The sequence below is a fragment of the Sparus aurata genome, chromosome 9, assembly GCF_900880675.1.
Source record: "Sparus aurata chromosome 9, fSpaAur1.1, whole genome shotgun sequence".
Taxonomy (NCBI): Eukaryota; Metazoa; Chordata; class Actinopteri; order Spariformes; family Sparidae; genus Sparus; species Sparus aurata.
The window spans coordinates 18,968,549-18,992,899 of NC_044195.1; the positions used below are offsets into that span (position 1 = coordinate 18,968,549).

At 40.7% G+C, this 24,351-nt stretch overlaps 4 protein-coding genes across 8 annotated transcripts in view; 2 read left to right on the forward strand and 2 right to left on the reverse strand.

Moving 5' to 3' along the window:
- The window catches only part of ppp1r9ala (protein phosphatase 1 regulatory subunit 9A-like A), a 31,398-nt gene extending 29,728 nt beyond the window's left edge, over positions 1-1,670 (forward strand). For 2 of the 3 annotated variants that reach the window (XM_030428534.1, XM_030428535.1), the window contains one exon: positions 226-471. In XM_030428534.1, coding sequence (XP_030284394.1) covers positions 226-384 — 159 coding nt within the window. In that variant the 3' untranslated portion in view covers positions 385-471. Of the gene's footprint in view, positions 1-225 lie in introns of all 3 variants that reach the window. The other variant, XM_030428533.1, reaches the window with a different exon arrangement.
- A 1,286-nt stretch (positions 1,671-2,956) lies between these two features.
- Positions 2,957-9,307, reverse strand: pdk1 (pyruvate dehydrogenase kinase, isozyme 1). Its single transcript, XM_030428540.1, has 11 exons — positions 8,841-9,307; positions 7,467-7,608; positions 7,299-7,370; positions 7,013-7,197; positions 5,976-6,071; positions 5,770-5,847; positions 5,549-5,625; positions 5,339-5,437; positions 5,150-5,260; positions 4,366-4,479; positions 2,957-4,271 (listed from the first exon to the last, which is right to left on the reverse strand). The coding sequence occupies exons 1-11, from the start codon at positions 8,947-8,949 to the stop codon at positions 4,131-4,133; spliced, it is 1,224 nt and encodes a 407-aa protein (XP_030284400.1). The 5' UTR covers positions 8,950-9,307; the 3' UTR covers positions 2,957-4,130.
- A 778-nt stretch (positions 9,308-10,085) lies between these two features.
- On the forward strand, positions 10,086-12,737 carry nup62l (nucleoporin 62 like). Its single transcript, XM_030428539.1, has 2 exons — positions 10,086-11,943; positions 12,048-12,737. Exons 1-2 carry the CDS (start codon positions 10,411-10,413, stop codon positions 12,204-12,206), a joined length of 1,692 nt encoding a protein of 563 aa, XP_030284399.1. The 5' UTR covers positions 10,086-10,410; the 3' UTR covers positions 12,207-12,737.
- A 1,212-nt stretch (positions 12,738-13,949) lies between these two features.
- itga6a (integrin, alpha 6a) overlaps positions 13,950-24,351 on the reverse strand; it is a 35,328-nt gene continuing 24,926 nt past the window's right edge. The window contains exons 5-26 of one of the 3 annotated variants that reach the window (XM_030428537.1): positions 24,171-24,284; positions 22,690-22,903; positions 22,321-22,514; positions 22,141-22,235; positions 20,474-20,601; positions 20,302-20,391; positions 20,149-20,210; positions 19,884-20,053; positions 19,484-19,627; positions 19,265-19,383; positions 18,766-18,928; positions 18,511-18,612; positions 18,339-18,418; positions 18,174-18,251; positions 17,984-18,086; positions 17,720-17,896; positions 17,522-17,611; positions 17,332-17,439; positions 17,139-17,237; positions 16,899-17,024; positions 15,286-15,413; positions 14,579-14,788 (exon numbers count right to left, since the gene is read on the reverse strand). In XM_030428537.1, the coding sequence (XP_030284397.1) occupies positions 15,306-15,413; positions 16,899-17,024; positions 17,139-17,237; positions 17,332-17,439; positions 17,522-17,611; positions 17,720-17,896; positions 17,984-18,086; positions 18,174-18,251; positions 18,339-18,418; positions 18,511-18,612; positions 18,766-18,928; positions 19,265-19,383; positions 19,484-19,627; positions 19,884-20,053; positions 20,149-20,210; positions 20,302-20,391; positions 20,474-20,601; positions 22,141-22,235; positions 22,321-22,514; positions 22,690-22,903; positions 24,171-24,284 (2,564 nt within the window). In that variant the 3' untranslated portion in view covers positions 14,579-14,788; positions 15,286-15,305. Of the gene's footprint in view, positions 14,789-15,285; positions 15,414-16,898; positions 17,025-17,138; positions 17,238-17,331; positions 17,440-17,521; positions 17,612-17,719; positions 17,897-17,983; positions 18,087-18,173; positions 18,252-18,338; positions 18,419-18,510; positions 18,613-18,765; positions 18,929-19,264; positions 19,384-19,483; positions 19,628-19,883; positions 20,054-20,148; positions 20,211-20,301; positions 20,392-20,473; positions 20,602-22,140; positions 22,236-22,320; positions 22,515-22,689; positions 22,904-24,170; positions 24,285-24,351 lie in introns of all 3 variants that reach the window. The other 2 variants (XM_030428538.1, XM_030428536.1) reach the window with 2 other exon arrangements.

Here is a 24,351-nt window from a genome sequence, read left to right on the forward strand (position 1 = left end):
ATGCTGACAAACCAGCTAACACACAGGTGAAAAAAATTATCTCCTTGGCAGAAGTACCAAATTAAATACATTGGGTTTTGCACTGATGTTTGTCTCTGGGAACTCTTATTTGACAGTGAAGATAAACCGATCAGTCATTAGTTGCAGCCCTACTTTGGTCCTTAGTGACATGTCTTACATATGGTAGAAATATTCTGTCCTAACTGTGTGCTTTTTTTCTCTCAGGCACTTGGTGTTTCAAGTCAGAGTGACCGTTCAACCATCAAGAAGAAGCTGAAGGAGCTGCGTAAGGCTCAGGAGAAACTGGAGAAACAAAGAGAGAAAAAAGAGAAGGAGGTTCGACGTAGCGGGAAACTTCCAGTCAGTAACGACTCTGTCTGCTGAGTCAGCAGCTCTCCAAGTCCATCACAGCAGAACTATGACCAACCCTTTTTTATACTTTCGGTGCCATGACGTCAACGCCACGTGTTGTTAATGCCAACAACCAGAGAACATGACTGACAGGAGTGAACCTTTGCCGACTGAGGTGCCAGTTATGATTTCTGAAAAAACTGCAGCATCCTGTTTCTCTTCTCATTGCTGTTTCTTTTTAATATTTTAACACATTTTCAGCTCAAAACATTTTAACTGAAAGATGGGGAATGTCAAAAAACAAACAAAAACTTTGGGTTTATGACCAAAAAGTAATCCTAACATTTTGTACCACTAAAAAGCTAGAAGCTATTATTATTATTTTTATTATTATAAAAATTTCCGATTTCAGATCTAATTTAGTCATTGCTGATCATGCACATATTTACCAATGGAAGTCAAATGTATACTGCTTTTCAGCATTTTATATTTTGCTAGTATAACTTGCCTGTTCTTTGCTGGAACAGTTACTGTACAGTTCAGATAAAAGCACTATATTTGTCTTAAGCTTCAATGGGCGACAAGGTTTTAAATGTATAAATGAGTTTTATACATGTGCCTAATAACTGCATATCTTTTTTTTTTTTTTTACTGAAATACCATTGTTCATTTTATACTATCTAAATTTTCTACTAAGTAGAATAGCTCGGCTGTCATTTTTGCTGAATTAAAAAGCAACAAACAAATCAAGTAGGGACATGGTGAACGCTGCTTCTGCTGGCCCTGATTCTGGCTGTGTGTCGCTGAGATGGTACCATGATGCTCCATGTAAATACACACACAGCATGCAGGTCTGCTACACGTACACCTCACCGGTCCATTAGACGGTCAGATGTGCCTATGACAAGGACCTGTGTGAGTCTGGAGCACAGCGTCGTGTCTGAATGTGAGGCTGAACAACAAGTTGTTGGCAGCCAAACCGAAGTGCTTCCTTTTCTTCTTCCCACGCATGACTCCATGTTCTGTATAGAATACAACATGTTGGACTGCAACAAAATCATGTTTTCCACATCTCCTGAATCAGAGAAACATGTCTTGGTACATACAGCATCAATAAACTAATTTTCACTTTATGAAATGTGATTGCTTCCTGTTTGCTTTGCTAAGTTTGCTGTTACAGTGAGCTCCAGATAACTGCAGACCGACATGTCTTAATATGCACAATGTAGTTTTGGGGAAAACATTTTAATCAGAAGAGAAAGGTCTTCAGTTTTTTATACCTTAACAAATGAAATAAACAAAGTGACATTAAAGGACAACACCGTTTCGTATTGTTTTACTTTGTTTATATGTGGCGGACACTGCCACCCTTCTAGCTTCAAACAGTGTTCTGGGGACTTTATTTTCCTCTGAGAACAGCTTGTTTATACAGTTACGGGAAAAATGCATATTTCTGAGTTTACTTTATTACCTCATTAATATTGTAAATATCACAGTTCTGAGTCTGAATTTATTCTCTATAAACTACACCGTGCACTTTTAATATATTGACACATACACGGTTTGATCAATGAAAACTCTAAAAGTTTGAAAAAAGCTTAATTTAAATAGTTATGGTTTCAAGGTTAGAAATATGCTTGAATTTGAATATAATCCTTGAGAGATGTTTGATTTTCAATATCATTTGCTCGTTAAAGTCTCTCACAAATCTTGAAATATTTTATACCCTTACCCTCAAATTAACAAGAATTAAGGAATCACAATCAAAACAAACAATCAAAGTTGATATGAACAGCTGCTGCTGATGGTTGTGGGTATAAAGGAATTCTGAAAACTTTTTTGCAGTTGCATTTTTAGTAATTAATTCAAGAGTGGACATTTTTATGTCAGATACCTTGAAAGTGCTTGAATTGACTCTTAAAAAGCTGTTGTCCTGTATCAAATACTACTTTTATGAAGCTATTTAATTTTGAATTGTTGCTGAAACTGTCAGGTTTTGATTGAACATGCTTTTTAAAAATGTATTTTGAGTCTGTAGCCTATTTTGGATTGCAGTATTGTCATATTATTGTTTAATATTATCATTTCATATCATCTCTCCTCCACATGCTGTGTGCAATCTAATGGAAAACTACAGTCATGTACAGCCTCAATACGTAGCAGAGAACTGAGTCAACAGACCAACAGCCCAGTAATGAATCATGAGTTATGAAAGGCTCGTGTCACAGTCTATAAATTAAAGATGACACACAGTGGACTCTGTTGATTATTCACTTTAAAAATAACTTCTGTGCAATTAAATGATCAGAAAAAGCTTCTTTTTTTAAGGTGAACTCCTCAAACAATACCACACAATACATTCGGTGTCAACGGTCTGGTGTATATTAATCTTATAATTGTTAGGTCTCATATCAGTATGGCAGGTGGTCTGATTGTGATAGTTATTTTCAATGATATATCTATAAACCACCTCCAATAGTGCATCATTCTTCTGGATGTAACAGCAATATTCCCATGGCAACAATGATTTGATTTTTAATGCCCTCAAGTAAATTATGTTAGCATACAACTTGACTTTTTTATTATAATTAGATTTCAGAGCCAGTTGTGTCCCTTTGGAGTTTATTGTAGTGATGTGTCAACCAAACACAGGGCAGAAATCTGTGAACAGAAGCAACCTGATGTGTTGTGACATAAAGAACTGATTATGGAAAGAACCATCAATAGACATTTTTAACACAACTAAGAATCAGTCTGAAGTATTTATTGTATACTGAACATGATCTATACAGCAGAGCTGCTTAAGTGTAACATGGAAAATATGGATTCTAGCTTATTTAACAGCAACCCAAACATTGTATCCAGTCTCTAGGTAACACAATTCTCCTAAGGTCATCCTGCACCACCTGATGTTCAAAGAAACAAAGTAGGAAAGAAATATGTTGCAAACCTATCAACACTGTTTTGATCGCATGTTGCTTGTGTACCGAAGAAGAAATGCCCGAAATGAAAACATTCGGACCAAAAAGACTTAGGACACATTTCCAACAGATTTCAAAACAAGCAGCAACTTAATGTGCACGTTTTCCCATTATCAAAGTTAACAGAGCAGAAGAGATGAGCAGAGCAGACTGTAACGGAAAAAAGTTCCACTTACAGCTAAAACAAGCAGCAAAGCAAAATAGGGACATGCCGTAAACCAGTAAAGCAAAATGCCAATGCAAACGAGGTGGATACCTTAAAGAAACCTTACTCGTTGCACCAAAAGCATCAAACGTTTTAACACGTCGTCTGATTTCATGTGAACACGAATAGCTTGATCGTGTTTCTTACATGTTGGCTGGTAATGACCTGCAATACAGAAACGGCAGAATAAATTTGAGGTAATTCTGAAACTGTAATGCCATTACATAATGAAAGCGCTGACATGTCAGCTCAGGACATCGACGCAATTAATTAATCCCAATTTTTTTAAAAGATGCTTAGTGTAAACGTCAGCCTCACAAAATCCAGTATTGGTCTTTACTCTCACTAGCAAAAAGAGAGGCTTTGCAGAAACCAATGAATAATACTGTTCTTGTTTTTTAAATGAGGGCTGGCGCTCTCTATCTATAGCTCTACATGACATATATGGCACTAAAACTTTGCTCTTGTATTCTTTTTTTCCCTTTTCTGTACAAAGAAATCTGGACCGATTAGTGCCCATTAAACACACACACATTCACGCACACACTTATCATCTCTTGCACACGATGCTACAGGACGGCCTCCATTCTCATCTAGAAGCTGCGGAACGTTGTCATGTCCTTGGGCTCTTTGCTGGGGACGCACCAGTCGTCGGCCTCGTGGAACGTCTTGTAGTGTTTCCAGACGGACTTGTTGTACACAGGGAGCCTCTCGATGGACTCTGTGGAGAGGGCCTGATAGAAGGTGGGGAGAGTAAAGTTTACATGGGATGTTAATAATGCGTGCATTCTCCTTCCTGACATACCGTTAATGTAAAAACACAATTACCCGAATGTAGATCACAGCATCAGTTCCATAACCCTCCAGAGAGTACAACTTCAGGTCCCCTTGAAAGTAGCGGGCGTACAGACGAGAGATGGGCAGGCCGTAGCCGTAACCAGCCTAGGAAAAAAAAGTTAATTTCTAAAGAATCTACATAGCAAAGAGTAAATATTACATCAGTGATGTGATTGAAGTTGATGTAGTTTTTTTGCTTTCCTTCATTGAGTTATTTTATTGTGCATGTAGAGATCTTGAAAGCTAAAAAGGTCGATGTCTTCACCAGCAGAAACTCCTGAAGCACCTCCACAGCAGTCCCGCCTTGAATTTCGTGACTTAGTGACATCACACTACATCACCATGCATACATTTGCATCATTTAATGTCTAGCAGCTAGTTTGGCACATAGAAATTAATTGTAGTTGTTGGTGGGGAGGGCACAGGCATGTGTGAGTTGATCGATCAGAAGAGGCTGTGTATTTAGGAAGGCGGGCCTTAAAGAGACAGGAGCTAAAACAGAGTGTACTGTACTGGACAGTATGAAGAAACTGATGTCATTTGAGCATTAAAGCACGTAAACATATTCTAGTAGTAACTCAAAATTAAATCTAGATGGATGAATAGCACTAGGTAGGAGGAAAAATATGTATCTTTGCCAAAAATGATTTAGGAGTGAACTGTCCCTTTAAGATTTTGACAGTGCCAAGAAGAATTTGGATCAGTCCAGAGCAAAGCTGGCTCAACTTCATCCGGATTAATCACACACTGTTGATCCCACATGAGGAATACTGACCAGAGGAGCAGCACGGGACCCGTCGATGCTGGGCCGAGGAGCTGTGGAGTACGTGTAGGTGAACAGGCGGTCGATCTTGCGCAGCGGCACGCCTCCTCCGCGATCGCTCACCTGGAGAAGAACATATGGTCTGAACAGCTTCCTCATCCGGTAACCGCCATTGCAAAAAATGCAGCAGCTCAGCTTTACCTTCACTGTCAGATCTTCAGTTCCCAGAGCAACCTGTGCGTGGATGGCGGGATACTCCATGGCATCGCCGTATAATTCCATGGTGGCCCGCATGGCGTTCTGCATTTTTTCAAATGTTAAACAGAAGAGAAAGGAAATGTATAAGAATGTAAAACTGCGTCACGCCAACAAGCTGTCCAACTATGAGGTCAAAAAAAGTAAAAATCCTACCTTAAAAAGTTCGAACACCATGTGATACAAGTGAGACGGCACGTACACCACACCGACGGGGTTTTCGTTCTCTTTCACTGTCAGGACACACAGATGATTAGATATGGTTTGATCAAGCAATCTGAATGTATTTCTTCATAAAACAGGTTAAGTGCTTGAGATAAGCAGGAGGGAATGTGTGACGTATAAAATAAAAAACTGAAAGTGTTTATTTCATTTACCATTGAATTCCTCCAGTACCAACTCCGGAGAGTTCATGTAGTACCGGTCACAGAGGCCTCGAGCGTTTTCGTAGGCGTCTTCGAGGGAGAGGTTTGTTTTGAGGAAAGAACACAAATGACACCTGAAAACTTGACCGACGGCACGCTTGATCGCTCTGTTTATGATCCTCATAAAAATGTTGGCGTTCTTAAAGCAGCATTCTCACCTCTGATAACCTCGGTGACACGACAGTGTGGATCAATACTGCCGATCTGTTTGGGATGTGCAGGGTTCACCTTCACCTTCCCACCGAAGAGCAGAGCTGGAATATAAACACACAGGGACGTGACCGCACACTAAGGTGTAAAGTGTAAATTGTTTAAAGGTGTTTTGGACAATTCTTGAGAAAGATAGTGGACTGTTGAGAAACAGATTTCTGTCATGATTCTTAATCCATTGTTCCATCTATGAAACGTCTGAAAAGGCCGACACAATTTCCCAGAGCCCTTAACGATGTCGCTCCAAACTCGAAGATGTTCATTTTAGCTTCACGTTAGACAAAGAAATGCAAAAAAACTCCTAACAGCTAAGAACCCTGACCAGTTCAAAGAAAACTTCCCCAATTTTACACATTAAAGTGTATTTACAGGTCTTGGGGGGGGCACTGCTGCATACCTGAAGGAAGTAGCATCCTCCAGAGGAAACTACCTCCAGTGATGTCACTCAGTGGCTCAGTTGCATTGTGCAGGCACCAGGTTTAGAAAGGAAGTCCACTGGTGTAGCATCATTATTCATTTAAACAGATGATGAAAATGGATACAGACAAACACAAACCTGCTGCCCTGTTCACTGTTACAACTCATCTGATATCTCTAAACATTTTTCTGTAACTATTGGACCTAATCCAACCTTGGGATTTTGTCCTTAGGGTGTTTGCTCTCCTAATCTAATCATGACCCTGCAAATCTTGTTTCTGTACTTTCTTATATAGTTCCTTTGTCCTTATTGCAGGAAAACCAGCAGAGGAAAAGTTTTTAACAGAGTCAGGCACACAGCAGGGGCTTTACTTCCTGCTAAAAGTAAAATATTGATGATCATAATAAATATGACATGCCTAATACAGGCTGTAAAAAGATGCGATACAGAAGGATTCCTTTTCCAAACTACTATCTTTTATAGTGCAGGAGTGGGCAGGTTTGGGCGTGGTCTGTTGATTCCTGGCTCAAACAGATCATTTTATACAGCAGAGGCGAGTCGACTCACTGTGCTGGTTGAGCAACATCCTGATTGATATCCTACTCATGTAGAAACGATCCAGGAAATACTGAACGTTCTGGCTGACGACCGGGTCCGTCCCGTACGTCTCCTTGTACTCCACGACGCCCTGAGCCATGGTGGGGATGACATCGTTGTGCCGGTTCCTGATTTTTATCACCGCGTCTGTGAAACTAAATAAAGACAAAAAGATGTATTAACGAACAAAACTACGTGAATTCATACAAGAAATGAGGATTAACTGCACTGTGTGTGTGTGTTTTAATTCACTTACTCGTATGTGACTTTCTCATCATCCGCGTTTTTGTCTTTGAACTCGAGAATCTCCTGAAAACTCTGCATGTACCTGCGTGAAAATAAAGGAAAGTCATAACCATCCACTGGCCGGCATCAGAGTAATGTGAGAGCTATTTAAGAAAAAAGCAGAAGAAAACCGTCATACCAGCTCTGCACCAACCGGACCGATGGAGTCCTCAGTAAGTTGTCAGGCAGCAGGTTGATCTCTTTCATGATGTTCGCCAACCTCACAGGTAACTCCTGTCTGAGGAAGGCGAACGACGTCTTCTCACACGCGTTCTCTGAGCCTGAAGGGTGTAATAACACGGGAATGTTATTGTTATTAAATAATTAGTATTGGAGACAAAGGTTGCCACAAAAGTGATTTCTCTCTCTAGAGCTGCAACCATTAATCGATTAGTTGTCAGAAAGCAGACGTTCTTGTCTGGTTTATTTCATCTATAAGCTATTTTTTTAAGTCATTGTGTCCTGTACAGTGTGGGTCATTCCACGCCAACTAGCCAAAAAATTCATGTCATGGGTATCCTCAAAGAACTTTATATAAAAATGTAAATTCACGGGACCTTGTAAAATCACTTTACTTGAAAGAATTGGATTGAAGTGCAGCCCTCTGAGCTGAATCTCATAATGTTTGTAATTCTGCGTGTGTATATTCTAAACCTCACCGGCCGCTCATTTTTCCCTGGATGATTTGAAACATGTATTCATTCAAACAGTTGAAGCAGAATGTTCACAGTAATCAGATTAAAAAAAACAAATCCTTTTGTTTACCTCAACAAGTGCTCTTTTAATTCAAAAGACAAAATATCTCCACTAGTTTTCACGTGCTTGCTGCCAAAGTTTGATTCCATGATGTATCAAAATCACTGGCTGTGATATAACATTCACGATACAATATAAACTGAAATGAAAAGGGGCCTGACGGTATTTCCTGCATTTTTGCTTGATCTCGAGTTGCTGTTTCACTTGTGCAATTTGCGTTCAATAAAACTCCCACAACAAACGTGTATTTCCAGTTCAGTCAACAGAGAAGCACAGCTTATTATGGGCCCTCTAGTTGCCCCTGGTTTCCTCAGACAGGATGTCATAGTTTGGTAACAACTATCAAAATAAATGCAAGAAAGTGTGTTAAAACATTTGAGGGAGCTGAAGATCAGGTCACAGAATATTGTGTAAGACTTGGATCTATTTTTTTGTGTGCACAACTGCCTGTCTCAAAACCTAAATGCCTGCATGAAACTTATTAAATTACTAAAAAGGCTGAAAAGATGCTTTCATTCAGTGGATCACAAGAGGTCAGGAGTTACATGTCAGGGGTTGCCACATAATTACCAGAGTGGGATTTTTTTTAACTTTCCTCTAATCTTAATCTAAAACTATGAGGAGGGACTTTCATTATTTGATAAACAGCTGCTCACAAGGAGAGGTCACACTTTGTATTGAGTGATCACTAGCAGAACAGTTGGGATCCACTGACTTCAGAGACACTGTTGTTTGTAGGGTGTGAACATCGTCTTACCAAAATCCAGAAACTGCTTCATTGAAAGAGGGGAGGGTGAAAATTTGGAGTAATAGTCAATGTCCTTTCCTACAGCCAGGCTGCTCCTCAAGAACCTTAAAATCCTCATTTTGACAGGTCCGGTGCTGATCAGACGACGTCACAGATTATTGCGTTTGATCACCGGTGGCATCCGCAGCACAGCCGTTACACTTAGTGTTAGCTAATCTATGTTGACATTAGCTTCCACGCTAACTTCAGCAGCTCGCACACACGCTCGTGGAGTTAACGTCCAGTTATGGATGGACTTGTTAACATTTGTGCATCCATGGTCACCTCCACTGTGAAATATTTATTCAGTTGTCCGTTAGCTCACTGGTTCATAGTCATGAATCCTTGTGGTAGAAACGTCAACATGCCAAGACCGCCGTGTGCATACTGTGTGCGAAGCTAGCTGAGCTAAAGAGTCATGACGATGTCAAGATAAATCACCTCCGTCTTCTTGGTTCGCTTTCGACTTTGTCAAGATACCAAAAAAACAATTGATTGATAAAATATAATAACGTAAAAAAGGTAAAAAAAATAATATTAAGAGACGGAAAATCATAAAAGCAGATCTTAAAAATCAAATGCAATAATAGTTTGTGTAAATTGGTGTAACTTTATGTTATTGTGGTTTGGATGAAAGTTTAGAAAAAATAAATATGCACGTTTAACTTCGTAAGGTGAATTGTTTTCGAAAAAATGACTTTTCATCATTTAAAATGTCCATTAAAAAACATTTACAATTAAAGAAATATTGGTGTTATTAAGAAAGATTCTCGAAGATAATCCACTCGTAAACATCTTGTACCGAGGTGACGTTAGTTTTAGGTTTCTTTTGTTTCGTTCTGTCTTTATCTCTTTTAAACATCGGTTACAGACCATTTAAACAGTGTCAAACATTTGTCATCGACATAAACAGCGAGCAATTTCTTTAATTAAACAACTGCTTTAAAAGATCATCGTTTTGTTGGAATTTGTGTGAAAAGGTTATTTCTGATATTAGTAGCCGGCAAGCAGCTCGAGGTATTATCTTTTAGTAAACTCAGTATTCTTCGGAAAAACACAGATCTCTCTTACCCTGAAGCATGTTTCTCAGGCAGCGAGCTCTACCAATCAGACTTCAGCTTTGGTCTGATCAGGATCATGATTGGGTATTGGAGCTGTCAATCTTGTAAAGGAGGCGGGATTTGTGTCCTGGCAGACAAAACTCAGGCGACTCGTTATTGACGTTGGTCCTAACTGTCGTCACTTCCTTTAGTGGATTACGGAGATGCCTGTATGAAGCACTAAAAAGCAGCGGGCCACGTTTCTGTGAGGGATGTCTTATTAGTTTTTGGTCACCGTCGGGACACGGTAACGTTATTAAACCTGTGATTGACTTTATTAACCGCTAACGTGTCGGAAGTCACTGTAGGGGAGGAACTGTTTCCTCGGTGACTCCTGTTGAACCAACTCGTATTAGAGACCCGCCAAAAGCCACGGCGAGGTTCAGCGGGGAAGTGACCATTTTGTTTGTTAGCTGCTTTCGATATCGTTTAATCTAAACATGAGTGGCGGGTTCAACTTCGGCCAAGCCTCGTCGGGGTTCACTTTTGGAGCTCAGAAGACGACACCCGCAGCCGCCGGCACCACCTTTGGGATGACAAGTTCCACGCCTGCAGCTTCCGGAGGGGGCTTCTCCTTCGGCACAGCTCCTCAGGCCGCCTCCAACCCCGCCGGCTCTTTCAGCTTTGGTACCCCAGCAAAGAGCACAGCAGCCGGTGGAGGCTTCTCTTTCGGGACCCCCGCCGCCTCCACCACTTTCGGCATGGGCACGGCTCCTCAGACCACAGCACCGGCAGCGGGGCTAACTTTGGGCTCCGCAGCAGCTCAAGCTCCGGTATCAGGGTTCACACTGGCCATGGGTCAACCCGCACAGACCACCGCTGCCGCCCCTGCAGGAGGGGGTTTCGCCTTTGGCACTACGCCTCAAGTTCAACCCCAACCCACAGCGGCACCAGCAGCCGCAGTAGCTCCAACAATCACGTCCGCGGCAATGACAGCACCAGGTGGCCTCTCATCCTTTGGAGGATTCAGCTTTGGACAAACTAAGGTTCAGGTGACCACAGCTGCAGCCCCTGCTGCTGCCCCAGGAGGTGGCTTCAGCTTCGGCACCAGTGCTCCCTCCAACCTCACCATGGGCAGCCAGCCCCAGCCAGTCTCCACCGCTGCAGCCCCAACAGCTCCAGCTGTAGGAATCCCCTTTGGGATTAAGCCATCAACAACCCCAGCTCCTCCTGCAGCCACACAGGCGACCCCAGCTCTGGGTCCGTCTCTCTTTGCCTCACCAATCGCTACAGCTGCTGCTCCTGCTCCTGCTACTGCTGCTGCAACAACTACTGGGTTTACATTGGGAGCAGCTCCAGCTCTAGCACCAAGCACTTCTGCTGCAGTTACTATATCAGCTGCGGGAGGTCTGCCTTTCATGATCAAACCTCTGGGTGCAGCTTCCACCACCTCCACTGCAGCCCTCATCTCTGCTGCCACGACTGCAGCTGCCTCAGCAGGCGCTGCCTCTGGTTTCACACTGGGGCTAAAACCTGCATCAAGCGCCATCGCCACAGCAACCGCTACAGCCACAACAATCGCTACAACCACAGCCCCCCCAGTGATGACCTACGCCCAGCTTGAGGTTCTCATTAACAAATGGAGTCTGGAGCTCGACGACCAAGAGAGACATTTCTTACAGCAGGCCACTCAGGTGAACGCCTGGGACCGCATGCTGGTGGAGAACGGTGAGAAGATCACAGCCCTGCATAAGGAGATGGAGAAGGTGAAGCTGGACCAGAGGAGGCTAAACCAGGAGCTGGACTTCATCTTGTCCCAGCAGAAGGAGCTGGAGGACTTGCTCTGCCCGCTTGAGGAGTCAGTGAAGGAGCAAAGCGGAACCATCTACATGCAGAACGCTGACGAGGAGCGAGAGAGAACGTACAAGCTCGCAGAGAACGTGGACGCACAGCTGAAGAGGATGTCACAGGACCTGAAGGAGATCATCGAGCACCTGAACACATCCAGTGGCCCAGCAGATACCAGCGACCCAGTAAGACAAGACCTTTTGTTAGGTATTGTTTTTGGTGCTTTGGCATTTATTGTTACAAATTGATTTAACACCCGCCTTTCTTCTCTGCTTATTTTCTTCCTCAGCTGCAGCAGATCTGTAAGATTCTCAACACCCACATGGATTCACTTCAGTGGATCGACCAGAACTCGGTTCTCCTGCAGAGAAGGGTGGAGGAAGTGTCCAAACTGTGCGACAACCAGCGCAAGGAGCAGGAGAAAACCTTCCGCTTAACATTTGACTGATCTGGTATAAATCTGTTGACATGTATATTGACATAATGCTTACTTTGGATTGTGTTGTTTTCCAGTAGTCGTTAAGAGGAAAGAGGTGTCCCTTTGGATACACAACCAAAACACTCATCACAACTACAGTCTGCTGTTTATCTCAGCTGTTTTGGGTTGATGAGGGTTTCATAAAGAGTGATATTTTCAATGCAATGGCTTTTTTATACAGTAGTGAAAATGATCATCTGTTCCTATGTAAATGCTATGCTTGTTAAATAGTATGATTAAATAAATCTCTTGGATAAGGCTTTGTAAGCAGATGAGCTTTACTGCAGTTTATTTCAGTGGCATTATGGTTACCCTTTACGCAAAGGGTGCCCCTGTAACATTTCACTATCTGTTATTTTTGAGACTTAACGATGGAAATTAGTTTTTGCCTTCATACATGGAGCTGAAACATTTGCTTTGGTGTTTCCTCTACATTCATTGGGAGTGTTGGACCACCGCAGCCAGAAAAAAAATGAAATTAAACATTATATTTAAAAAACATGTATCCCTTTATCCCTTTCAATCATGTTGAAATAACTAATAGTGTGTTCACTTATAACACTAGAAGCAAAGCTGTGACCAACAGGGATAGATGCAGAACAAATACTAAAAATGACCCCCCCTGCCTCGACAACTGCAAAACAATTACAGAGGAAACACTGTGCTTAGTCAATTAAATCAAAAATGAACAATTTTTTATTATCAAGTAAACTTATGAGCGATTCCAACAAAAAGCTCAACATAACCTCATTCTAGCTTCTCAGTTTTGGGGATTTGTGGCTTTTCTTGTCATATGTGAAAGTAAACTAAATCAGCAATGATCAATCAATCAGTTGTCAACTTTTAGTGAATGTACAACTATTTGATCGATCAATCAGTTTGAGTAATTTTTCAAGAAAAAATATAAAGTTTTTCTGACTCCTGCTTCTTCTCTGTGACAGTAAACTGAATGTCTTTGCGTTGTGGACAAAACAAGACATTTGAGGACTTCAGCCTGAATTGTGGGAAACCCTGATCAACATTTTTCAAATAACGAATTGATTTGAGAAAAATAACCTTTAGTAGCAGCCCCATATTAAACTGAATATCTGTGGATTTTGGCTCAATAAAAAGAAGCTACTGACATTAAGCTTTGGGTAACTGACAAGCATTTTTCATTATTTTCAGTCTATAGACCCAAAAATCAATCTGCAGATAAATTGAGAATGGAACTGATCATTTGTTACAGCCCCACTTTTTTATTGGTTATTTAAAGGGGCTCTGTGTAATACTTTGAAGCAATGTACATGTATTAATCACTTTTTTATTGGCCATATGTGAACAGATGTTGTGAAAAGTTGCTGGACTGTGGACGTCTTTGTGAAGGACTCAGGTTGTATTTTCTGTGACAGTGTGAAGGATGTGATACACGTTCTCCAGTGCCTCATCTCAATGACCTTAGAGAGCAACAGTAGCTAAGTTAGTTTAGAAACGGAGTCCGCTAAAAGAAAATTAACCACCGGCTTCCAACACAACACAGAAGTTACAAAGAGTTCCTAAAAATGTTAATATTTTCTGGTTTCTTTACTGCTCTGTGACAGTAAACTGAGTTCATAGACCTAATAATTGATTAAAATCATTCACCAGATAAAGACAGGATAAAAAATATCATTAGTTGGAGCCCTACTTCACAATAGCTTATATTAATAGTAATGAAATTGCACAGAGGTAACCCAGTGTTTAAAAATGTTGTTTATTATACAATTGGACACGTAAGACACTGACATTGAATTAAATCTATATAACACACATTTCAGCTACTTTTCACCAGCGTCCCTTTGGATTCCTTACATTGAACTGAAGGAGTTACTTCAGTGACGACCTACAGTACAGTGGATGCTACCTGAATGCCACAATAGTGAGAAGAGGTGAAGAGTAAATGTGAGAAAAAGTCCCTCAACTGGCTTTAAAACGGTCAGTTGTACATCTTTAATTATTGTACCTACATGTCATTCCAAAGACGAAGTTGTTTTGTCGGAAAGCACTGACCTAGACGCATAATTCGCTACAACAAATGTACAGATTTACATTCACGTGACACTGAGCTGGCTGTACCTTCCTTGCATAGACTCTTAGTAAGACAGTACAACTCCACAGACACACAGTAGTAAACTTTGCCCTGTGTTGATCCGCTGTAGGCAAACATAAGACTGAAAAAAAAAAACTCTTTGGCTGCATGACATTATTTTTTATCAAAAAATAAATATACAGTGTGCAGAAGAATTTCAATATATACAAAATTTACAAACAACATTTCATCATCTATACAGTGTAAAAATCCAAAGACATGAACCAGACTAAATCCTGAAAAGTATTACCTACAATAATTTTTTTTTAAAAGGATTTTTTTACGAGTAACTTTCATTGTCAATCCAAGAGGTCATCCACTGCTTCCTCTCGAAAGCATCAAGCTTCACTGTGCCGTCTTTATACTCGGGGGTTTCCTTTCTAATCCTAACGGCGTGGTAACGCGGCACGCTGTCGTCACGCTTGGAGCGTTTGAAGAATCCACACTGAGGAGGGAGAATTTGAGAACCACACAAAATACTTTATCAAAAACAGATTAATGTCAGCAAATATTCATGCAGGAGAGAGATGTGCAGGAGTGTTAAGCATGCTTTTGCGGATTTTTAAGGAGACATTTCAAACAGCCAAGCAGTCAAAGAGATGTCAGCAAAAGCGCCTGCAGAGCATCAAGAGCAATTACAGCGAAAAATTGATCTCAAGGAGGAAAATATGAAGCCTGCTGGTAAGAAAATGCATTGATTTTTTTGGCAAAATTCAGAGACACATATTGTACAAATATAATAACAAGTAAGACTTTACAATTCCTTCGCTTTAGGCAAAAATAAAATACAAATAGTTAATTTTCCTTCCTCAGCTCAATACAATATGTGTCTGATTGAATTTTTCTGCATTGAGTCAGCTGATTTGAAAGTGAGTTCATTAGTCGGTGCAGCAGTAATCACACTCCATGCTGCCAGCTTGTTTTTTTTTTGTTTTTTTTTACCAATGTTCACAGAGTATAAATCAGGCCTCAGCAGACAGTTTGTCTTTGTCAGAGGGCTGAACATGGATCTCTGCCTTGTGATATGCAGCATCGTATTCGTCTTTTGTTGCTCTCTTGAAGAAGCCACACTGAGGGGGGAGCAAGGGTGACGAAGTGTTAAAGTGTGATAACAAATAGTCAACTGCCATTACGATTTCTTCCAGTAAAACACCGGAGGAAATACATTTTATTAAGGAAAAACATTCACCTGGACAGTCAAGGGTTGACACTTGAATGTCAGCAGACAAAAATGACATGTTAAATAATTAAATAAATTGCTTCTCATATGTGTCTTCACACTGACATAGAACATATTTGACCTTTGACACAGTTGAATACTCACTTGAATGCAGCTTAGCAGTAAATGGAAGGTCGTGGTCATTTGAAGGGAATCGTTTGCAAATTTGGAATATAATCATATTCTCTTTCTGGCAGGGAGTTACACAACACAACTGCTGTATCTGAGCCCAAAAGATAATCTGGGACATAACTATCCATTATACAGTATGTCCTATAGTCAACCTTTCTATATATTTTTGTAGAACTTGTTGCTGTTTTTGTTGTGGTTGTTGTTTATTTGATTGGTACTTTTATTGTCTGTCTGTCTTGTAAACTGGTCAAAGTGTACATACAAAAATCATTTTCACACTTTGTTTTTGGTATGAATTAACAAAAAACGAGATGCCTTCAGAGGTGCTGGTGAGCAGATTTTGCTACCTCCAGATAGACTGATGCAAGCTCTTTACCTCTACTTCCAGTCTTTATGCTAAGCTAAAGCTAACTGACCGCTCTCTCTAGCTTTAAATTTAAATGTACACATATAAGAGGGAATCTTCTCTCTCCTCTAACTCTTAGCAAGTCGACTATTCTGTTAAATACCACAGATATCATTATATCATTGGAAATTTTCTTTAACAGCCACCTATATAAACTCGACATTTATCCTCCTTGACATTTACCAAATGTTATTTATTGCAATTTAAAAACATGAAACTTTGAATTAAAATTAATTATGTCGGCATGTTGGTTCACGAGTAACAGGAAAAAAAAATAATCTAATAATAATGGCCCTTCTGTGCTTCCATAGATCTACGATCAACAGCACACCATACAAAATAAAAGTCAGTCACCATAAAAATAATTATTTTTCAGACTTAACTCATGTGCATTATGAACAAAGCATCTCTTTTGTTACTCTACCTCATGATTTGTTCTAACTTTATTTTTGATAATAAAGAATATAACATAAAATCACTAATACAGCTGGAACTTGGCACTTTAACAACTAACCACATTAACCACATTACCACATTAGTAGTCAGTCTAGAAATGTCAAACTAATAGCTACCACAGTTTGATGTGAAGCTTTTAAAATCCTTATCATGAACATTTTAAAAAATGTTCTTTTTTGAAGTTTTGTCATCCTTTTTTACTGCTTTTGAATATCTTTTTTTATTGTTCACAGATGACACCTTTCCTGACCCAATTTTTCCAAAGATGTCAATGAAGTTTATGTTTTTTATCATCTATTTTCATCCCATGTAATCCCTTTTTATTACCGTCTCTGTACTCACCTTCCAGAGCAGAAACACCAACAAAGCCAAAATCAAGATGCCTGCGAGAACGGCCACCAGGATGATCCACCAGGGAACTCCGGTGTGCTGAGCCACGGCACCCTCTGGGGACACTGTCACTTTCACCTGCAATGAAACGCCACGGGCAGGAGAACCAAGATATCGGGTGAGTTAGGACCAAGATAGTCAAGGAAGAAGTATTCAGAACCTTTACTTAGGTGCAACACTTAAGCAACTTACTTTGGTGTCAGGAGTTTTCAGGATCATGTTTTTAGGCTGACCATGCAAGACAAGCGAGGCCTTCACAACGATTTCCAAGTGTGAGAGAGAGGCATAATCCTGTGTGAAAACAAAAACAGCTGCTCAGGGTGGAGAGTCACAGGAAATCACTCTGATGGAGCCACGTGGAAACAGTTAAAACACGTTGCGTTACCTCAATAAAGGTCGAGTTCCAGAGGCGAGACCTTAGCTCAACTGCTGTGCCGTCGAGGCCCTGCAGAGGGCAACTGAGCTCCACACATTTGATGTCCTTGCCACATGACTAGGAAGGAAAGACTCTATTACACATCTGAACAATCCATACCTTTAAAAAACAATGTGATTACATCCGTACGAACACTCACCAATACTTTATTTTTGCCTGACAGTGACGACATTTTGCTAACAGGTTTCCTCTCTCCAATTTCACGTTTGGTCCTGGACGCAGATGACTCCTAAAAGCACACGTCTCCTCGTTAAATTCAAGGTGAAATTAAGAGGTGCAGGTTTGCTGATAATGGTTGCTTGCTGTAGTAGAGGAAATAAAGGTTTAGAAATTCTACCCGGATGTGTTTGAGAGAGTTGATCTCAGACTCTGGAGAGCAGAGGATCTCCTGCGGTCCAGTAGAAGAGATCTTCACCAGGTACAGAAGCCACTTCCCATTTTTGTTAAACTTGGGCCACTGAATGTGCAGCGAGGCTTTGACAGGAGACGTCAGAGTTTTCCACACATTGTTTATCTGAAGAAGAGATCATTATGTTAGAACTTAGCTGCTTTAAATGCTAAAACCATCAGGTTGTGTGACAGCAGCTGTGAAGAAACCCACTCTGAATGTGTAGTTAATCAAACTTCCAATCTCTTCTTCTGTCTTCATGGCACTTTCACCTTTCACAACACCTCCGAAAGACACCTGATTAGGGCTGGCCTCGCTGTTGAAATCAAGCAAACGTATTTATTTCACCTACTGTTGGAGTTACTGTGTCTTTATTGTGGCTAAACAATAGTTTAACACTCACCCAGAGACTGATAACGGCAATTCAATGATTACTTTAACCTTTACTTTAACGGAAGCAAGGTTGTCTTGCACGCTTGTCCTGAAAGATAAAAAAATACACCGGTATAAAACAATACTTTTATTCATTCATACACGTGCAGAACACCTATACCAGAGCAGCTCTTACGTTTGGAGCTGCAGGTCGATGTCAATCTCCGTGGTGTCCAGAGTCATACCCGCAGTGCTCAGGATGATGTAAAATGTAGTCTGATGGAAAAAAAAAAAAAAAGGCTAAAGCATCTCTCACATGGAAGTACAGCAGCAGAGTGTCACGATGAACATGTGAAACAAGTACGTACCTTGGAGTTGCTCTTAAAAGGATTCCCCAGCTCACAGTCTGCCTGAGAGCCGTTCTGGTTGGCTGTGCAGATGATCGGCTTCACCGGATGGGGAAAAAAAATCTGTGATTCAGGGGGTAATTAGAAGATACAGGAGTTTTTCCCCTGATTTCTCAAGTTTTATAACATTCATACTTTTATTCAGTGATGTTGTGATGGTAATGTAAGTGTCACATGGGTTCACTATTGCAGCTCCACACTTGAGGTCCTGTTTACCGTTGGTTGCTGTGAGCGGACTCCAGAATACGACGCCACATCCGGGAAACTGCCCACCAGCTTCGCCTCGTAAGCGTCGTCTCCGTTCATGTTGTTGACCCTCACCCAAAGAGCCAGGTCTTTCTTCTCGTAGTTCAGGTGAAACACGGGGACGTTTTTCTCGCTGCAGGTACAAAAAAAAAAAAAAAAACTTACTTCAGGCTGAACTTCAGGGAAAAAATGATGGTTTGTTGTTTTCATAAATAAAAATACTCAACAAGAACATTGTATCCAACTGTTTCCTTCTTGCACATCCAGCAGACAGAGAGCGCCACAGAGTCTTGTTTCACAGTCATAAATCTTTACCTTTACCTCTGGTTGGTATAACCTGGTTATGTGCTGGGCAGGCAACACACTGTCATTTTGATTGATCGTTAATATCAAAATTGAATCTAGATTTGATCCATGAATTTGACCTTGTCTTACACATCTTCACTTGAGTTCAAATGAAAGCACTCACGTGGGTAATAACTCTGTGTACTTTTCCTGGTTGTTTGGTTTGTAGTACAGTTTGTACTCCATCTTCAGGTTACTCCGGCAAACATGATCACTTCCACATCCCTCTTTTACGAAGTTGACCTGCAACAACAGCAAATAACAAAAAAGTCATGTACAAACTTTTGCTCTGTGAACATTTTGTCATTAACTCAATAATAACCATCTTAGTCTGAATATTTACCTCAATGACGTCTTTGCTCGGCTGGGAGGAGTCTAATATGGGCATCAGTAGAGGGAGGCCGTTCCTCACCTTCTGTCGTTTAATACCCAGAATTTCTGCAGACACCTCGATGGGAATGCTGCGCATCTTGTCCTTGATATTGTCCTGTGCAAATCAAAAACAGTCAGAGTATAAGAACTGCTCCTTCTTGGGTTGTTTAGTTACTAGTGATTACAAGTTTTCCAACCCAAAAACAAATTTCCGTGACATGATATATATTGGCACATACAAAAATAAATAAATATACCTTTCTGTTTTACTAGCACCAAAATATTTAGCACACAACCTCAAACCTGTTCCTGACTCTCTGGGTGGATGTATCCTGCAGATGTGATTTAACTACGAGGCAGGCATGTTTTACCTTTAGTTTGGCGGTGATCTTGACGCATGATTCCTGTTTTTGGCCACGGAGGTCCAAGGTGCCGTTAAACTGGTAGTCCGTGTCGGTGTGGAATTTGTTGAGGAACATGGCTCTGGAGGGCAGCCCCTGCTTCCTGCGTTCTCCATCTGCCTCGACGGTATAGCTGATAGCTGCAGTGCAGAGAGAAACACGGGTAAGTACGACAGAACAAGTCTTGGATTTAAACATTAATTCATTGTTTATTTTTTCTAAACATCTGACTTACTGAGTCTCGGGTTGTAAGATGCATGGTTTGCTTTGTAGGTGAAGCATGCGTCCACAGTGAAGCTAAGGACAGAAATGTTTATGTTTAACATTTCTAACAGAGGAGGTTTTGACTCTGAGGTCTGTTGAGATGTATGAATATTTGAACACCCACCAAATGCTGCTCTCACAGTTTTTAATTGTGAGGTCAATTTCCCGTGGAGATACTTTGACAGCCCTCCTGATGCTAATGACTGGACGAGCCCTGAAAGAAACGTAGTGCAGTGAAGTCATGATAGAAATCAGTCGGGATTAAATTGATTTATAATGTGTAGTTGACCAATTACCTGTAGATTAGAGCCGAGTCCGACAGAGAGCCGACAGCCATGTCTGGGTAAGAGTTACTGTCCAGGTCCATGTTCCCTGCCAGAGAATATCCAAACAGACTCATGTTGTGTGGTTTTCCTGAGAGGATCTGAAGGAAGACAATTTAGGAATGAATACAAAGTTAAAACTCGGCGAGTTTATAAAACAACATACCACTGAAATGTTACTTGTTTCGTGTTGAAGATTTTTGACAACTGACACTTCCATACGACTATGTATTAATGTTAGCTATACCAAGGTCTCAGTTAAATCCTGATGAATGGACCTCTATTGAATTAACTAGCTCCAGTTAAACGGTTGGTTCACCGTTTTAAATAAATGCATATCTAAAATGAGTAACTAAAGCAACGGTGGACCCGTTTGAAAATGATTGCAGCGTGTAAACAAGCGGTGCATCGTCCTCTGAAGACCACAGGATGGCACCAGTAACACACAAGCTGTAAGAAGTCGCTCACACTGCTCCTCTGAACAAACTCATACTTTCTATACCAAGTGATCATCTCACATGGGTCTTGTGGCCTGGAAGCTACCTAGTCATGTTTAACCTAATGTGAAAATATATTTACTGTTTGTCAACTGTACGCAAAGTCACTGACTTTTATCATGATCTTACATGGTGTTAGCTTTCTGGCTCGTAGCTGTGCTGTATCTAGGGTTGATCCTATTTACTGAAGTAGTGGACAACAGAACCTTATGGGATTGTAATGATGATACCAGCTTTTAGTCAGGCCTTAAGGTGTCGCCAGGGAAATGGAGTTACTGCTTCTGGAAAACTTGAGATAATATATCATAAATGCCCGATAATGGTTTGCAGTGAAAGGTGGACATTAAATGGCCTTGGTGGAGTCTGTTCCTGATTATAGACACCTTTAAGGGCATTATCCTTTATGAGGGGCTTTATTGATCCTCAGAGAGAATTCAGCTCCTGTCCACAGATAGGTTTCCCAGAAAGCTCAGTCCTGCAGTAATTCAATTGTTGGTCACTTGGGGGCAGCGGGAATACAATGACATATCATAAGCCTTATAAGCTGATCTTCATGTTTAGAATTGGTTTGTGGCTCTTTAAGTTGATAGAGCAACCTCGTTGCAGTAACAGTTGCTTATTTACTCATCCAGCAGTTCTATCATTTCAATTGGAGTCAAGTTTTCTGGTCACCTTGCAAATGTTAGCCTCTACCAACTCCCACAGGTAATAGTTTTTTAAACATGGGTAAACTATTTTGGTAGTAATTCACTTCTTTCCCAATGTCACGCACACCAACAGTAGAACTCAGCATGGAGAAAAGTGACAATGTTACAGAGGCAACTTTTCATATCTTTTACTTCAGTCTTATTTTCGAACTCAGTGCTGACTGAATGATGTTCTAGTGCTCCTTTTTTTTATGCACCAGTGTGCTTCAACTTGTTTGTATCACAACCAGGAATCCTGTTTCCAGCCGAGGGACTGAAGCAAAACATTCAAGCTCTGGGCCGGAAAACCAAAAGACACTCGCTACAAAGTGGAGTAATAATTCTCTCTGTGGGTTCATTAAAATGACCCACTCGTTTCTAATATATGTATATGATCCATTGCTAAAACGAAAATATTGATTATAGCTGCTTCAAATGAGGCCCCACGTGGACCAACCTGAGCAGGTATGGTTTTGATTCCCTGCGCTGAGCCATGATAAATGTAGACTTTTCCCGCCCCGCTGTCATCATAAGGAGCGCCGACTGCGATGTCTGTAGAAAGAAGAAATAAACCAGTTAACTTGACAGCAGCTGATAGAGAAAACATAAATAAGCTACAAAATGACAGCTAAATCACCTTCGTATGAATCTTGATTGATGTCTCCAATGTTCTCCACTGCCAGTCCAAACATGGAGTCTTTGGTCCCGTGTAAACGAACAGGAGTGACTCTGTCCCACCTTCCCGCCTGGTTGATGTAAACGTAAACAGCTCCTCCAATGTCTCTGTCCTTCATGTAGAACTGAGGAGCTCCAACAACTATGTCTTGCCATCTAGATTAAAGAAGGGAGGTAAATATTTTTAAGTCCTAATGATGTTTTTCCAATTTCTGTGCTCATGTTTACTTACACTGTGACTTCTATGAATGTTGTAATGTTGATGTGAGACTTATTTACCAGTAACATTAAATAATATGTATACTGAAGCAAAATGAATGCAGTTTCCTACCCATCACCATTCAGGTCAACTACAACCACGTCATATCCAAAGGAGGATGCGAGTCCCGGCCCGTAAAAGGTGTGCTCCACCAATAGTCTGTGGGAGGTGTCGCTCTCTTTCCTCAACAGGACCACTGCTCCACTGTGATTGGCTCTGGGTGCTCCAGCTACCACCGTCAGGTCACGACCCCTGGTGATTCTGTGTCCCGAATCGAGGGAGAATCCTGATGTGCGAGAACAGAACTGAACATTATACACTTGTTAAAGGTTGATTTGACTGTTGAGTGCGCTGTGTGTATTGAACTGTAATAGATTATTCAGGTGTCCCTAATAAAGTGGCCACTGAGTGTATTGCTTGGGCATTGTGTGCCTTCATTGCAGGTCATAGACCAAGAGGTCATATTTTTTACATTTCTCTCTGCTTTGTTAGTTTCCACAACTGAACAAGAAACATCATATATACAAAAATACAGAGAAAAAGATCTCCTTTGTCAATTTAGAAAAAGTTGTCAGTTTGATTCTCATCAATTCCCTCTGCTAAAACAGCTGAGGTAAATACTTTTTAATGAAATAAGTATTTATGTGTCAAACAACAGATAAAAATGTATCAATGAGCTACTAAAAATACTAAACAAATGCGATCGTCAAAAGTTAAAAAAGTTAAAAAAGTAAAAATGCTAACATTAATGGCTAAACAAACAAAATCACAATGGTCAATCAATGACGACAATGTCACCACTACTGAGTGTCCTACTACAATATACTGTACAAATTTTACTATAAACTGTTCAATCTACAAGTTGTCAAGTTAGAGCTAGAATTATTTGCGTCTAAAGTCGACCTGTAAAGACCTTCAAGTCTTTAATCCCTTGTGTGAACCACAGCAATTAACTAAGGCAAAGAACTGAAAACCCATTAAATGCAAAAACGCTTTTTTTCCAGGTTTTAGGATTCATTCCTGCAGCACTGTATTGGACAGACAGTAGAGTAATGACAACCAGTTAGGAGAGAGAGAGAGGACACAAAGATCCCTAGTTGGACACAAACCGAGGGCACTGCATGGTTCAAGGTTGACCATTAACCTCTGGGCCACCAAGTCATTCCATCCTTGTATCTTTATCATTCCCAAATGATTGAGATTCAATTAATTTAAAATAACTGTGATGATGGTTCACTTCCAGCAGTTACTGCAATGCAGCAATTAATGATGTAATGATTTGTTACACCTGTTTTTTAAACTTTAGTTCCTCTCCAAAATTTCTGATTATATTTCTTTACCAGTTAAACAGCAAAAGTCTATAAAATTGTTGGAAAACAGACTTTAACACAATGATGATCACTAATCTCAACACAGGACAACACAATATATCCAAACAGTAAAACACAAAACAAAACTGAAAGCAATGCTCTGGGCTACGGATGCACATGAGGAAGTGCTGAACAAAGTGACACACAAAAGTAGTTATATTTATTCTGTGAGTGGACACTCACCGAGGTAGCTATTGGCAGGTAGAGGCACGAGCTCATCTCCAACTTCGTACGGGCCATCATCAAAAACTCCCATCTCAATCAAAGTGCTGTTTTTTTGTTCCACTCGCACAATGCCTGCAGGGGAGGAGAGAGAACAGTGCAGTAAAGATGCTAAAAGGTGTTACCATGAAGTGTTTATTTA

Bases quoted from the DNA above. Each gene is read 5' to 3' on its own strand.
- nup62l (XM_030428539.1), top strand. From the start codon at position 10,411: ATGAGTGGCGGGTTCAACTTCGGCCAAGCCTCGTCGGGGTTCACTTTT. The intron at 11,944-12,047 runs GTAAGACAAGAC...TTTCTTCCTCAG, and splicing joins CAGCAGATACCAGCGACCCA to CTGCAGCAGATCTGTAAGAT.
- pdk1 (XM_030428540.1), bottom strand. From the start codon at position 8,949: ATGAGGATTTTAAGGTTCTTGAGGAGCAGCCTGGCTGTAGGAAAGGAC. The intron at 7,198-7,298 runs GTAAGTGAATTA...GTCTTTATTTAG, and splicing joins GATGAGAAAGTCACATACGA to TTTCACAGACGCGGTGATAA. The intron at 5,848-5,975 runs GTGAGAATGCTG...TCTCCCTCGAAG, and splicing joins TGTCACCGAGGTTATCAGAG to ACGCCTACGAAAACGCTCGA.